General features: G+C 46.0%; 1 protein-coding gene across 10 annotated transcripts in view; it reads left to right on the top strand.

Moving 5' to 3' along the window:
• Positions 1 to 16,158, top strand: part of EIF4G3 (eukaryotic translation initiation factor 4 gamma 3) — a 440,166-nt gene that overhangs the window by 329,853 nt on the left and 94,155 nt on the right. For all 10 annotated transcript variants that reach the window (XM_084651415.1, XM_084651414.1, XM_084651413.1 and 7 more), the window contains one exon: positions 8,722 to 8,835. In XM_084651415.1, the coding sequence (XP_084507541.1) occupies positions 8,722 to 8,835 (114 nt within the window). The remainder of the gene's footprint in view (positions 1 to 8,721; positions 8,836 to 16,158) is intronic.

The raw sequence follows: 16,158 nt of genomic DNA, 5'->3' as shown, positions 1-16,158 counted from the left end.
GTGATTGGATGAAAATAAGGCTCAGTTTTGCTCTGCTCTGCTATGCCACCAGCTGATGCTGTATTCAATAGTATGTCTCAGCTGTGTAGCAAGGAGTGGATTTCACTTCTGCTTCTCACTGATCTGCAGCTGTTTGAAGCAGGAAAAGGAGAGGAGCAGCAAGCAACTGAAAAGGGAAATGGCTTCTAGAGGAGGGAGAAGCAGGGAATGGGAAGAGATTTCATCCTTTAAAACTAATAGTTTCCAGTAAGAAATCTCTTCAAATATCATTCACTTGATAACTCTTTTGAATGCTAATATCAGCAACTTTCCAGGATATTAGCATTCAAAAGAGCAGATTTGTTTAGGGCTTTGTATAGATATAATGTATCCATTTTGGAAGGTAATACTGTGAACTTAGTGTGTGTGCCTGTCTTTGATAGCTTTAAATCTTGCTTTTAGTCTTAAAAAATGAAGTTACTCAGCCTTGAAGCTTTGATGCAGTTAAAGATGGCAACATCTTTTTTATTCAGAAACTCTTCAATGGGTTGCAGGTTGCACACCAGTGCCATACAGCATTAGTTCTTCTTTGAGTGATGGTCCCTATTGTATTCCACTGAAGAATTATGCCTATGCACCATGGGTCCAGAGTTGGAGAATCTGAAAGTAGTGTCTGTTGGTCCACACATGCATCATGGCTACCTTGTGCTTCCGTTTGAGGTGATGAAGGGCAGACCAGACCAACCATGTCTCCAGTTCCTTTTCAGTGATGCATGGTCTGGATCAGAACTTCCAGGGTCCTCGTCTCTGACACACTTCTGAAAAGATAGTTGTAAATAGCTTTAATTAGTTTTTTAGTAGTTTTACCAGGCTTATTTTCTCTTAGTTTTAATAGTTAATACTTTTAGCACTTGTTTTTAGATAGGCTTTGAGGTTTTCACCTCCACATATGGGTACCGGACTATGCCCAGGACTCCAGGCTTTAAACTTTGTGCCTTCTGCCTGCAATCCTTTTTGGTCAGAAACAACCACCAACGCTGCCTCTACTGCCTGGGAGAAGATCAAATCATGACCAGGTGCAGTATTTGCCAGTCCTTCCCCAGCTGTACCCAAGAAGTCTGGGCACTTTGCCTCTAGAAGCATCTTGTGGAGCTCGCCATGAGACCACACTTGGACCCAGGCCAGGGAACACCCCCCATACATTGGCCTGGTTCAGCAAGGAGCATGCCTCCTGCTACTACATCTGACTCTGGTGCCAGCAGAACTGCCCCTGTGATGGGGCTTGGTTAGGAGGTAAGGAAGCCCTCCCATAAGCATGGGACTAAGTATTTCTCTAAATCAAAGAAAATCGACACTCCTTTCCCCAGCTCAGCCCAAGGGGACTGAGTATGTTCTAAGTTTCACAGGCACAGGAAAAAGACCCATAAACAATAGGACCCAGCAGTTTTAGGTGCCAATCCATTGGTACTGCCATCTCCGGCACCCCACAAGACGCGGGACCTGTACCAGGAGTGATCCCAGTGCCAGGACCAATGCCTCTCACACCAGGGATATCTGGAGCTATGGCTGCGTCTCGGGACATCTTTTCCTTGCCAGACCCGGAGTACCCCCTCCATCGAGTCCCTCTACTGCTAGAGAGATTCTGTCCCATCCAAGGAATGTGTCTCTGATACGAGGTCCCTCACCCTCTGCACTGATGCTCTACACTCTTCCACTGGCTCCGACGGTACCACCATTAAAGCCAGAGTGCGCTGTCTCCTTTTCAGATGAGTCGGAACTGAGAGAAGAACCACCTTTATCATACCACCCTTATGCACCATCGCAGAGACCACCACATCTCCAGCAACAACTACCACCTCAGCTACCACAGAGCCACTGGTACCACGCCTTGGGACCGCCACAATCTCTTTTGGATCTGACCTATTGGGCATATTGGAGACCCTGTGCACAATACGGCCCCTCAAAACCCACCTGATTTGCGAAGGAACTGTCAACTGCCTTCCCCTTGAGGTATCCTTCCAGCAGGCATATGGATCCAGTGGTGGAGAAAGAACTTTTTAGCCTGGTCCCAGCAGTTCCACTGGAACCGGCAAGATTCCCTTCCTCCTCACCAGACAAAGTGGTTGCTACATCATCCACTTCCCCACTGGATGACTTCAGGCAATTCCAGGAGCTGTTACAGAGAGTCATGGTGAAACTCCAGATTCCTTTAGAAGAGATCCAAGACTTCCAGCACAAGCTTCTGGATGTCCTTCACACCTTGGGGCTGGCAAGAATAGCATTACCAATTAACTAAGCTAGACTGGAGCCTTCCAGAATAGTATAGTACACCCCTGCCACATGCATGGCTATTATGTTCTGGCCAAAGGATCTGAATTTCTTTTGTTCCATCCGCCTCCAAATTCCCTAGTAGTCCAGGCTGCTGCAGAAAGGGCCAAACAGCAACATCTTCGATCCACACCTGCTGATAAGGAAGGGAAGTGTATAGATCTTCTAGAACATAAACTTTTTCATCTTCTAGCCTACAATTCAGAATCACAAATTATTAGCCAAATAGGACTTCCTAAATTACAGTAAATTCGAGGAATTTTGATAGCCTTCCACAACAAGATCGTGCTCATTTTCAGGCACTTGTTGATGGAGGGAAGCTCATGGCCAGAACTGCTCTCCAATGTACAGTAGATGCAGCATATTCCTCCTCCAGGGCCATGGCTGCAGCAATAGTCATGCATAGATAGTCTTGTCTCCATTCTTCTGGTTTTCCTAGGGAGTTCCAGAATACCATTGAGAACCTCCCTTTTGACAAATCCCATCTTTTTAACCAGAAGACAGATGAATCACTACATACACTAAAGGACTCCAAGGCTACTCTTCACTCATTGGGCATCTACACTCCTGCCCTGAAATGAAAATTTCACTGTCCATCATCCACCCAGTGCTTCAGATCTCCTCAGTTCTACCCACAGAGACCTAATGAGCCCCAGGGAAACGTCAAAAGACACAGAGAGGTCTTGCCTCCCATGGCATCCCTATCAGACTTCAACGTCCCAGACTCAATCTCCAGCCAAGGGGTGTGAGCCCAGGAGCCAGACTCAATCTCCAGCCAAGGGTGTGAGCCCAGGAGCCGCTGACCACTATGTCTACTGCCTCATGACCTTCCTACTCCCTTTGGGGGTCATTTTTCTATGCTTAGAGTGTGATAACAGACAGATGGGTATTGACATCATTCACTGTGGCTAGATGACAGAGTTTGTCACATTCCCTCCTCGAAAACTCCCATCCCCATCACCCTTGGGGGCTGCTCTCACGACAGTATTCTTGTCCAAAAGTTGAACTCCTTGTTACAAAGGGGAGCAATATAATACATTCCTCCAAAATATCAGAGAATAGGATTCTACTCAACTTACTTTCTGATACCCAAAAAGAAAGGTGGGTGGAGACCAGTCCTTGATCTTTGGCACCTCAGTCATTTCATCTGCAAATTCAAGGTTCATATGGCAGTGACGAATTTTCATTACAAGGTGCTCCCCTTCAGGATAGCTACTGCTCCCAGAGACTTGATCAAAGTATTTTCCATTGTAGCAGACCACGTCAGGCATTATGGACTCCTTGTGTTTCCGTATCTCAACGATTGGCTCCTAGCCACCAGCTCCAGGCAAGAAACCCACGCATCAGCCTCTGTTACTTAGAATCATAGAATATCAGGGTTGGAAGGGACCTCAAGAGGTCATCTAGTCCAACCCCCTGCTCAAAGCAGAACCAATCCCCAACTAAATCATCCCAGCCAGGGCTTTGTCAAGCCTGACCTTAAAAACTTCTAAGGAAGGAGATTCCACCACCTCCCTAGGTAACACATTCCAGTGCTTCACCACTCTCCTAGTGAAAATTTTTTTCCTAATATCCAACCTATATCTCCCCCACTGCAACTTGAGACCATTACTCCTTGTTCTGTCATCTGCTACCACTGAGAACAGTCTAGATCCATCCTCTTCGGAACCCCCTTTCAGGTAGTTGAAAGCAACTATCAAATCCCCCCTCATTCTTCTCTTCTGCAGACTAAACAATCCCAGTTTTCTCAGCCTCTCCTCATAAATCATGTGTTCCAGTCCCCTAATCATTTTTGTTGCCCTCCGCTGGACGTTTTCCAATTTTTCCACATCCTTCTTGTAGTGTGGGGCCCAAAACTGGACACAGTACTCCAGATGAGGCCTCACCAATGTCGAATAGAGGGGAATGATCATGTCCCTTGACCTGCTGGCAATGCTCCTACTTATACAGCCCAAAATTCCGTTAGCCTTCTTGGCAACAAGGGCACACTGTTGACTCATATCCAGCTTCTTGTCCACTGTAACCCCTAGGTCCTTTTCTGCAGAACTGCTGCCGAGCCATTCGGTCCCTAGTCTGTAGCGGTGCATGGGATTCTTCCATCCTAAGTGCAGGACTCTGCACTTGTCTTTGTTGAACCTCATCAGATTTCTTTTGGCCCAATCCTCTAATTTGTCTAGGTCCCACTGTATCCTATCCCTATCCTCCAGCGTATCTGTCTCTCTTCCAAGTTTAGTGTCATCTGCAAACTTGCTGAGGGTGCAGTCCATGCCATCCTCCAGATCATTAATGAAGATATTGAACAAAACCGGCCCGAGGACCGACCCTTGGGGCACTCCACTTGATACCGGCTGCCAACTAGATATGGAGCCATTGATCACTACCCTTTGAGCCCGACAATCAAGCCAGCTTTCTATCCACATTATAATCCATTCATCCAGCCCATACTTCTTTAACTTGCTGGCAAGAATACTGTGGGAGACTGTGTCAAAAGCTTTGCTAAAGTCAAGGAACAACATGTCCACTGCTTTCCCCTCATCCACAGAGCCAGTTATCTCGTTAGCCTCCTTTCTTCCCTGGGAATCGGTGTCAACTTCAAGAAATCGATAGTCGATCCCATGCAGTCTCTGCACTTCATCTGTGCTACCATAAATCCAGTGATAGCACAACTTTACTTGCCCAGGTACAGATTTCAGACAATGAGCGACATCGTAACTCACATCATGAGCAATCCTTATGTACCGGCCAGGACTTGGCTGTCCCTCCCTCCTTTCGTCACATGGCTTTATGTGCCTACGTGACCCCTTTCAAGTGACTTCACCTCTGCTACCTTCAGATATGGGCCCATTTACTCACCAAACCGTCACTCCATGGACTTCATGCTGACAGTCCCTGACAAGGTGAATTCATCCATCCAATGATGGTCAGACCCACATCATGTATCCATGTGGATTTCCTTTCTTCCCTCCTCCCCAGACAAGATGATAATCGTAATACTTCCCTGGTGGGCTGAGGAGCTCACATGGATGATCACATGACACAAGGAACATGGACTCCCAGAGAATTCAGGATGCACATAAATATTTCAGGACTCCGAGCTGTAAGAAAGGCATGCAAATCTTTCCTTCCATTCATTCACTCCCATCATGTTCTCATCATGTCAGACAACACCACTGTTTTCTATATCAAGAAACAGGGGAATGAGGCAGTCAATCTCTGGAACAGGTGCATCAATCACCAGATCCTCTTGTCCACAGCCTATCTTCTGGGGACACAGAATGTACTCGCAGACTCGCTCAGCAGACATTTTGCAATCGACCACGAGTGGGGCTTCATGACTTAGTAGTACACAATATTTTTGCCAGTTGTGGTCCCCGACCGGAGACCTATGGGAGAACAGCCAGTGCACCACATACCGCTCCAGGGGAACCCTCAACCACTACTTCAAGGGCAACACTCTCCTACTCTCCTGTTCAGACCAACTCAGCTATGTCCTCCCTCCATTACCGCTCCTGCCTTGAGTGCTTCACATAATCCGACAAGACAGAGTGACAATCATTCTGATCATCACCTGCAGGCCCAGACAATTCTAGTTTCCCAATCTCCTCCACGTGTCTTCCTGCCCACCAATTCCCATCTCCAACTTCCCTGATCTGCTGACCCAGTTCAATGGCGAGTTCAGGCATCCCAGTCCACATGCGCTCCACCACAGAGCATGGTATTTGGATGGGCATCTGCTTTAGAATGGATGTGCTCTTCAACTGTGCAAAACATTCTCTCCAGCAGTGGGAAGGACTCCATTCAGTAATGTTACCAAGCCAAGTAGAGATGTTTCTCATCTTGGTTTAACAAAAAGGAGTTTTACCAGAATTGGCAGAGATTGTCCTCATCCTAGACATTCATTAAAGTGATCAGGTCTCATCTTCAGCTCTTTGACAGTCGACCAGGCGCTAATTAGTGCATTCCAACCTCCAGTGGAAGGGTACTCCGTCTTTACATATCCACTAATCACTAGATTTTGGAAAGGGCTCATCGGAACCTTCCCACCCATTCAAGCGATCGCAACACAATGGGACCTGAATCTAATTCTCTCCGTGCTAACAAAGCCTCCCTTTGAGCCCCATTAGCATCGTGCTCCATGTCTTTTCTTTCCATAAAAGTCCCCTTCCTTGTTGCTATCGCTTCCACAAGAAAGGACAGCGAACTCGGAGCTATGAGGGCAGACCCACCTTTCAAAGTTTTCCACAATGATAAAGTCTTTCTATGTCTACACCCAAAATTTTTACCAAAGGTGGTCTCCAGGTTACACATTAATCAATCCATTCACTTACCTATTTTCTTCCCGGAACCACACGCACCTGCAGAAGAACGTTGACTCCACTCCCTCAATGTCCAACAAGCTCTGACCTTCTACCTGCAAAGCACTAAATCAATCAGGAAGTCCCCTAGACTGTTTGTTGCAGTGCCAGCGAGACTCAGCAGACATGTCATCTCCACCCAAAGAATCTCCAAATGGATTTTGGGTTGCATTAAACTCCGCTACCAGCTGACAGGCCAGCCTCCCCACCACAGGGGTGCGGGCCACGATAGCTCAGGTGTGAACCACAGCCTCCCTTCAGGATGTGCCCCTCATAGACATACGTAGAGCCACGTGGAATTCTGTACAGGACTCAGCGTCAGATGCCTCCTTTGGCATGGCAGTTCTCCACATGACCATTCTATCCTCATCGTCGCTCCCTCCTCCATCTTAGGTACTGCTTGTTAATCACCCTCGGCAATACAAGAGGGACCATCACTCAAAGAAGAGGAGGTTACTTACCTGTAACTGGAGGTTTTTTGAGATGCATGGTCCCTATCTGTATTCTAGTCCCACCCTCCTTCCCTTCTGCTGCGTATTTGTCAGATTTGTGGTAGAGAAGGAACTGGAGATGTGGTTGGTCCACCCCGCCCTTTATTGCCTCTGACAGAAGTACAAGGCAAGTCAAGGTGCATGCGCAGGCCAACAGACGCTACTTTCAAATTCTCTGAATCCAAAGGCACTGTGTGCATGCATAATCCCCAGTGGAATCCAGATAGGGACCACACATCTCAAAGAACCTCCAGTTACAGTAAGTAATGGCCTTCTTATCTAATCGCCTTTTATGATGAGATTACTGGTTCTGTGGATGAAGGGAAAGCAGTGGATGTATTGTTTCTTGACTTTAGCAAAGCTTTTGACACGGTCTCCCACAGTATTCTTGTCAGCAAGTTAAGGAAGTATGGGCTGGATGAATGCACTACAAGGTGGGTAGAAAGCTGGCTAGATTGTCGGGCTCAACGGGTAGTGATCAATGGCTCCATGTCTAGTTGGCAGCCGGTATGAAGTGGAGTACCCCAAGGGTCGGTCCTGGGGCCAGTTTTGTTCAATATCTTCATAAATGATCTGGAGGATGGTGTGGATTGCACTCTCAGCAAATTTGCGGATGATACTAAACTGGGAGGAGTGGTAGATACGCTGGAGGGGAGGGATAGGATACAGAAGGACCTAGACAAATTGGAGGATTGGGCCAAAAGAAATCTGATGAGGTTCAGTAAGGATAAGTGCAGGGTCCTGCACTTAGGACGGAAGAACCCAATGCACAGCTACAGACTAGGGACCGAATGGCTAGGCAGCAGTTCTGCGGAAAAGGACCTAGGGGTGACAGTGGATGAGAAGCTGGATATGAGTCAGCAGTGTGCCCTTGTTGCCAAGAAGGCCAATGGCATTTTGGGATGTATAAGAAGGGGCATAGCGAGCAGATCGAGGGATGTGATCGTTCCCCTCTATTCGACATTGGTGAGGCCTCATCTGGAGTACTGTGTCCAGTTTTGGGCCCCACACTTCAAGAAGGATGTGGATAAATTGGAGAGAGTCCAGCGAAGGGCAACAAAAATGATTAGGGGACTGGAACACATGAGTTATGAGGAGAGGCTGAGGGAGCTGGGCTTGTTTAGCCTGCAGAAGAGAAGAATGAGGGGGGATTTGGTAGCTGCTTTCAACTACCTGAAAGGGGGTTCCAAAGAGGATGGCTCTAGACTGTTCTCAATGGTAGCAGATGACAGAACGAGGAGTAATGGTCTCAAGTTGCAGTGGGGGAGGTTTAGATTGGATATTAGGAAAAACTTTTTCACTAAGAGGGTAGTGAAACACTGGAATGCGTTACCGAGGGAGGTGGTAGAATCTCCTTCCTTAGAGGTTTTTAAGGTCAGGCTTGACAAAGCCCTGGCTGGGATGATTTAACTGGGAATTGGTCCTGCTTTGAGCAGGGGGTTGGACTAGATGACCTTCTGGGGTCCCTTCCAACCCTGATATTCTATGATTCTATGTGCTGAATGTCTCAAACAGTAAAGTAGACACTCAACATTTTAGTAATTTAAACATGGCTCTTTCTCTTTCAGCAGGCCTGCAAAGTGCAGAACAACCCCGGATTGCCTTCTGTGGCTCGGTGTGGCACCCCAGCATGCCCTCTGTTGGTCTCATCTCACCCACCATTGAGGAACCTGCCGATAGGGGTAAGACAAATCCCTCCTTCTCCCCATCCCCACCCCAGTTTTTGCACCTTTCTGTAAAGTTTTCTTTTTCATAATTGTATTGTTTACAGAGAATAAAATTAACAGAAAACTTTACAAAAAGATGCAATACTGTAAAAAACAAAAAAAAACGAAACAAGACTTGCATTGTACCCCTCTAGGCAGTCTCTTCAGTGGTGGGTGGGACATCACCAGTAGAGGGCATGCTGGGACGTTGGCCTGAGCGGGATCTGCGAGGGGTGTGCACTTTGCAGACCTGTGGAAAGGGGGAGACAAGGTAAGTCCTGCTTACCCCGTTCATTTGGAGCATTCAGCACATAACATACATTTTACATTTATGCCTGTAAAGAGTAGTTTCTTACTGTGCATTTTTAGGGTAGGTTTTAAAGGTAACAGTATTTAACAAACCTGCTATCCTATAATATTATTCATTGTAGGATAAGAGGGATTTCAGCCTAGAAAAATCAAATGTTATCCTCTTGTAAAATGCACCAACATCTGTTTTGGCATTATATGTCCACTCTCGTCATTTCACTTTTACACATGCCACGCCCATAAACCACTGAAGCCCACCACCTAATCCCTACTCTCAAAATGATGTCAAGCAGCTCAGAGTTAATAAGCTCTCAACACATGACAACGTTCTTTCTTTGCTTCTTTTGGCTTTCTGTCTGTCATTTCAGAAATAGCAAATTTCAAACAAAACAACATGGAGGGATAATTCAGAGTTACTCAAAATAGAACCAAGAGAGATATTTATGGTACAGATGAAAACTGAAAAATATAGAAACAAATAAGGCCTACTTGTGTACGAAGAGAAAAATGTACCCAGATGAGCATAAAGAGGAGCAGTTAGCCTTCTTTGGTTTCCTGGATGTTTCTGAGGGATTTGGATTAGTTTGATGATATTCTAAGAAGGGAATCTAAACCAGAAAGAAAACACTAGGGACCCATTTTACTATTCATGAGTTCCCTGCTGTGCTTCTGACTCACCTGACAAGTCCTTTAGAGTTTTCCCCAGCTGTAAGGAGGGTGTGTGGTGAGTTCGTTAGACACTTTTGAGATCCTTGGATGGAAGGTGTTATAGAAGTGTAAAGTGATAGCATTATTATTGAAGGTGCTATATAATTAATGATTACTAATAGTAGTAGTAATTTAGTAGTGGTAATAGTGGTAGCAATGAGGAGCCCCAGGCAGGGGCCAGGCCCCCATTGTGTTAGGCACCACAAACACAGACCAATATTCAGTTCCTGCTGCAAAAAGCTTATAATATATTATTTTTAATATAAATCATTCCAAACAGACTACTGTTCACTGATAGGTATTTTAAAAGCCAACCACAAATATTCAGCCAATTTGAAATCAGTTTATTCATAAATATAGATATTATTCTTTTAAAAAAACTACTTTTCTGGATTAGCTGCTTTGATGTATTGAAGGTCTGTAAACCAAACCGGTTTCAAAAAGACTGCACTGGTCTAGTCAACATTTGCCACTGTGGCACCAATGCCCATTAGGCGAAATAATGAATTCTACCTCAGCCATTTAATATAACAGAAATAAATCACTGCCCTAGGATTAATGTAACCTGCTTTAATAACAAATGCATTGACTTGACATGTTCTTATATTTCAGTACAGTAACTCCTCACTTAATGTTGTCGCGGTTAACATTGTTTCATTGTTACGTTGCTGATCTATTAGAGAACATGCTCATTTAAAGTTGCACAGTGCTCCCTTATAATGTTTGGCAGCCGCCTGCTTTGTCCGCTGCTTGCAGAAAGAGCAGCCCGTTGGAGCTGGTGCAAGCTTGAACCAGGGTGGACCAGTAGCCCCACTATCAGCTCCCCTAAGTTCCCTGTGCGGCAGCTGCCCATCAGGCTATCAATTGCCAGGCAGTTCGGCTGTCCCTCCCCCCACTGCCCTCTGCTGCTCCTGCCCTCTGCCTTGGAGCTGCTCCCGGGAGCCTCCTGCTTGCTGTGCAGAAGGGGGGGAAGAGAAGTGCTAATGTCAGGGTGTCCCTCTCCCCCCGCTTCTGTCCCACGCTCCTGTACCCCTTCTCCACAGAGCAGGCGGGAACACGCCAGAGCTCAGGATGGAGGGAACTTGCTGGCAGCAGCTGCTGTCTCAACTTGCTGATATACTTAAAAAGGCAGTTTACTTAGCATGGGGTCAGCGTACTGAAAGGGGCAATGTGCATCTATCTCTCACACACATGGTGTGTGTGTGTGTCTCTCTCTCTCACACACACACACACACGGTCTGTGTCTGTCTCTCTCTTTCTCACACACATACATGGTGTATGTCTCTGTCTCTCTCTGCCACGCGGTCTCCCCTCCCCCCATTCATGCTGCCTTGTAGAGTGTGAGGCTACATCAATAAGAATGTGTTAACCCTTGAGGGCTCAGCTGAGTGCTAGTTCATCATTTAGCAGTAAGGCATCCCCTGGGAAATATCCCACCCTCTGACTCTACCACCTCAACTAAGCTTCACAATCATCATTGCTGTGTACAGTATTAAATTGTTTGTTTAAAACTTATACTCTCTGTGTGTGTATAGTCTTTTGTCTGGCAAAAAAAAAATTCCCTGGAACCTAACCCCTCCTATTTACATTAATTCTTATGGGGAAATTGGATTTGCTTAACATTGTTTTGCTTAATGTAGCATTTTTCAGGAACATAACTACATTAAGCGAGGAGTTACTGTAGGTGTCTATAAACCCTAAATGTTTTGGTACTTGCCTATTTGATACCTCTCTCCCCATGCTTTACTGGCACAGCTGCAGTTAATGAAGGGTCCCTCAAGCTGAAACCCAGTTGGTGTAAAAGAGAGGGGGCTTCTGGCAAGCTGTTTTCCATGGAGGGCCCTCAATTTAGCAAGAGGCCCAAATCTGTTTACTTTCAGGGCACTCTGCAAACTGTTTTCTTTACTTAAGGCTTTTCTACATTTACAGTGCTGCAGCAGAGCCACTGTAGTGCTTACTGAAGATGCTACCTACGCCAACAGGGAAGGTACTCCACCTCCCTGAGAGGCAGTAGCTGTGTCGACAGGAGAAGTCCTCTCATCAACATAGCGCTCTCTACTCCAGGGGCCAAGGATTTAGAACTCCGTCGCTCAAGGATATGTATTTTCTACACTCCTGAGTGACGAAGTTATACTGACATAAAATCCACACCCCTGAGCAACATGGTTATACCGCGTGTAGACCAAGCCTTAGTTTTTTCAAAAGGATGAGGCATGATATGGGCTGGTGTTTATGGCTGAAGCAGATAGTGTTTGGGTTTGATTTTGTGTGTAGGTGGCTGTTTTCTGGTTTTAGTATGAAGGAAAGTTTCTGTCTTATGTGGTTGTACATTTGCAAAGGCACTTAGAGCCTGGAATAGGTACTTTGTAATATTGGTTATAAACTGATCGGGCTCCAAGCAGATTTTGTTATATCACACCAGCATCAAACCAGAGCGAGCATGTTTTGAATGAAAATGGTGAGTGAATTTTCAGTAGTCATGGAACTGAAGTGACTGATGGCATGGATTTCAACAAGGCATAGTGCAAGCAAGTGCTGTATAAATTTCCACACAGTTGTCTGCCAATACACTGTAATACGGATCTGCTAATCTTGTCAGTGATATGGATTTACTTGTGCAATTATGTGGCTTTTATGGTGTGCACAAATGGGAACTAGAATGAGACTGTTAGATTCGTTTATACGTGTCTTGCAATTAGATTTGAAAGTGTCTTCATACGTGAAAGGCTAGTAGGTTGGTACACAAACCCTCTTTACCACATAACTCTTTCAGTGTTTTGTCATGGCTTGCCTTGTCAGCAAGTTAAGGAAGTATGGGCTGGATGAATGCACTATAAGGTGGGTAGAAAGTTGGCTAGATTGTTGGGCTCAACGGGTAGTGATCAATGGTTCCATGTCTAGTTGGCAGCCGGTGTCAAGTGGAGTGCCCCAGGTGTCGGTCCTGGGGCCGGTTTTGTTCAATATCTTCATAAATGATCTGGAGGATGGTGTGGATTGCACTCTCAGCAAATTTGCAGATGATACTAAACTGGGAGGAGTGGTAGATACGCTGGAGGGCAGGGATAGGATACAGAGGGACCTAGACAAATTGGAGGATTGGGCCAAAAGAAATCTGATGAGGTTCAATAAGGATAAGTGCAGGGTCCTGCACTTAGGACGGAAGAACCCAATGCACAGCTACAGACTAGGGACCGAATGGCTAGGCAGCAGTTCTGCGGAAAAGGACCTAGGGGTGACAGTGGACGAGAAGCTGGATATGAGCCAGCAGTGTGTCCTTGTTGCCAAGAAGGCCAGTGGCATTTTGGAATGTATAAGTAGGGGCATAGTGAGCAGATCGAGGGACGTGATCGTCCCCCTCTATTCGACATTGGTGAGGCCTCATCTGGAGTACTGTGTCCAGTTTTGGGCCCCACACTACAAGAAGGATGTGGATAAATTGGAGAGAGTCCAGCGAAGGGCAACAAGAATGATTAGGGGTCTGGAACATATGAGTTATGAGGAGAGGCTGAGGGAACTGGGATTGTTTAGTCTGCAGAAGAGAAGAATGAGGGGGGATTTGATAGCTGCTTTCAACTACCTGAGAGGTAGTTCCAGAGAGGATGGTTCTAGACTATTCTTAGTGGTGGAAGAGGACAGGACAAGGAGTAATGGTCTCAAGTTGCAGTGGGGGAGATTTAGGTTGGATATTAGGAAAAACTTTTTCACTAGGAGGGTGGTGAAACACTGGAATGCGTTACCTAGGGAGGTGGTGGAATCTCCTTCCTTAGAAGTTTTTAAGGTCAGGCTTGACAAAGCTCTGGCTGGGATGATTTAATTGGGTATGGGTCCTGCTTTTGAGCAGGGGGTTGGACTAGATGACCTCCTGAGGTCCCTTCTAACCCTGATATTCTATGATTCTATGAAGGATGTAAGTGCTTGAGATCATTATCCTGTGACAACATTTCATTCCATTGGCATTATCACTTAATGAAAGCCAAACTAAACTCCAGTAGTGACCATTAGTATGTTGTGATGTTCTTTTATCAGCAGCAAGCATTTATGCTGTCAAAGTGAAATGTTTAACATTCCTATTATAAGCACCTATACTCAGGGGTTGTCTAACTCTGGCAAAAATGTGTTTTAGGCTGAAACTTGGCATGCAGGGCATCAGCCCACAAGCATTTTTTTCATGTAATCAGTTTAGCCATTTGAATATCTCAGATGATTTTGCTTCAACAATGTGGATTAATCACTTAGTCAAACAGAGACTGGCTTTTGAAGTGTCCAAAATTGTGTGTAAAAGTTGTATACAGCACAGAAAAGATGTCAAATATGTTTTGTTAACAAGCATTAAAGAACTGTTTGTTGACAAACATATCAAGCACACTCAGAGATATACAAGTTAGTGCACTATTCAGTACATTTAGTGTTTAAACCAGAGACCAAAGGTCACTCTGGCGCGGCGTGTGTGTTATACCCTTTTGCCAATACAAATGATCTTTCTCTACTGTACCGTCAGCATTCTTCATGTGTGGTTTTGAATAGGCTAAACTGTCCCACTCTGCCTACTTTGTGGGAGGTGGTAAGTGCCATCATTCAAAAGAAAAATTTACATTCCTCCAGCAGTGAAGTTTAGAGAAAATTTGAATCATACCAGTTTTGAATTACTCAGCCTCAGGGGAATTGACCCTCCTTTCTATGTGCAATTCAAAAATAGCTTTGTTGTTTAAAACCAAATTCAGTTGAAACGTCAGTAATAGGCTAATAGTTTTACCAAAAACATAATTTACTAGCCTGAGCTTACATGTTTAAAATAGACAGGAAGATTCTGCTTAGTCCTAAAACATGCTTTTACTGTGACCTCCTATCTTAATAGTCTCTATTTTTCAAAACTTCCCGTTGGACACTAGGGGTATGTTTACACTACGAAATTAGGAGGAATTTATAGAAGTCGATTTTTTAGAAAGCGATTTTATACGGTCGATTGTGTGTGTCCCCACTAAGCGCATTAAGTCAGTGGAGTGTGTCCACAGTACCGAGGCTAGTGTCGACTTTCAGAGCGTTGCACTGTGGGTAGCTATCCCACAGTTCCCACAGTCTCCACCGCCCATTGGAATTCTGGGTTGAGCTCCCAATACCTGATGGGGCAAAAACATTGTCGAGGGTGGTTTTGGGTACATGTCATCAGTCGCCCCTCCCTCTGTGAAAGCAACGGCAGACAATCATTTTGCACCTTTTTTTCCGTGCTGGTGCCATACTGCTTTCAGCAGATGGTGCAGTAGGGCTGCAAACCATCATCATCGAACGACCACTTCCACTGCCACTCTGCTCTCCTTGTGCTATAAATCCACCTCACAGGTCCTCCATATGACCGTCATCATCCACCGCTTCCACTGCAACTCTGCTCGGCTGCTCTTGTCTCGCCATACCACGCCAAGCGTGCAGCCCACTCAGCTGTTGTGTCCTGGTAGCAGACGGTGCGGTAGGTCTTCACAACTGGTATTCCAACCACTGCTTCCCCTGCAACTCAGCTCTCCTGCAGACGCCATACCACGGCAAGCATGGAGCCCGCTCAAATCACCGCAGCAGTTATGAACATTGTAAACACCTCACGCATTATCATGCAGTTTATGCAGAACCAGAACCTGCAAAAGCAGGCGAGGAGGTGATGGCAACGTGGTGACAAGACCGATGAGGACATGGACACAGACTTCTTTCAAAGCACGGGCCACGGCAATTTGGCCATCCTAGTGATAATGGGGCAGGCTCATGCCATGGAACGCCGATTCTGGGCCCGGGAAACCAGTCTGCAAACGATTCTGGGCCCGGGACTGCATAGTGTTGCAGGTCTGGGATGATTCCCAGTGGCTGCGAAACTTTCGCATACATAAGGGAACTTTCATGGAACTTTGTGACTTGCTTTCCCCTGCCCTGAAGCGCAAGAATACCAAGATGAGAGCAGCCCTCACAGTTCACAAGCAAGTGGCGATAGCCCTCTGGAAGCTTGCAACACCAAACAGCTACTGGTCAGTCGGGAATCAATTTGGAGTGGGCAAATCTACTGTGGGGGCTTCTGTGATCCAAGTAGCCAACGCAATCACTGAGCTGCTGCTATCAACGGTAGTGACTCTGAGAAATGTGCAGGTCATAGTGGATGGCTTTGCTGCAATGGGATTCCCTAACTGTGATGGGGCGATAGACGGAACGCATATCCCTATCTTGGGACTGGAGCACTAAGGCAGCCAGTACATAAACCGCAAGGGGTACTTTTCAGTGGTGCTGCAAGCACTGGTGGATCACAAG

The sequence above is a fragment of the Lepidochelys olivacea genome (assembly GCF_965140295.1).
Source record: "Lepidochelys olivacea isolate rLepOli2 genome assembly, chromosome: 18".
Taxonomy (NCBI): Eukaryota; Metazoa; Chordata; order Testudines; family Cheloniidae; genus Lepidochelys; species Lepidochelys olivacea.
Note: the sequence above shows the minus strand (reverse complement) of the source record. Positions and strands in the feature narration are given on the sequence as shown.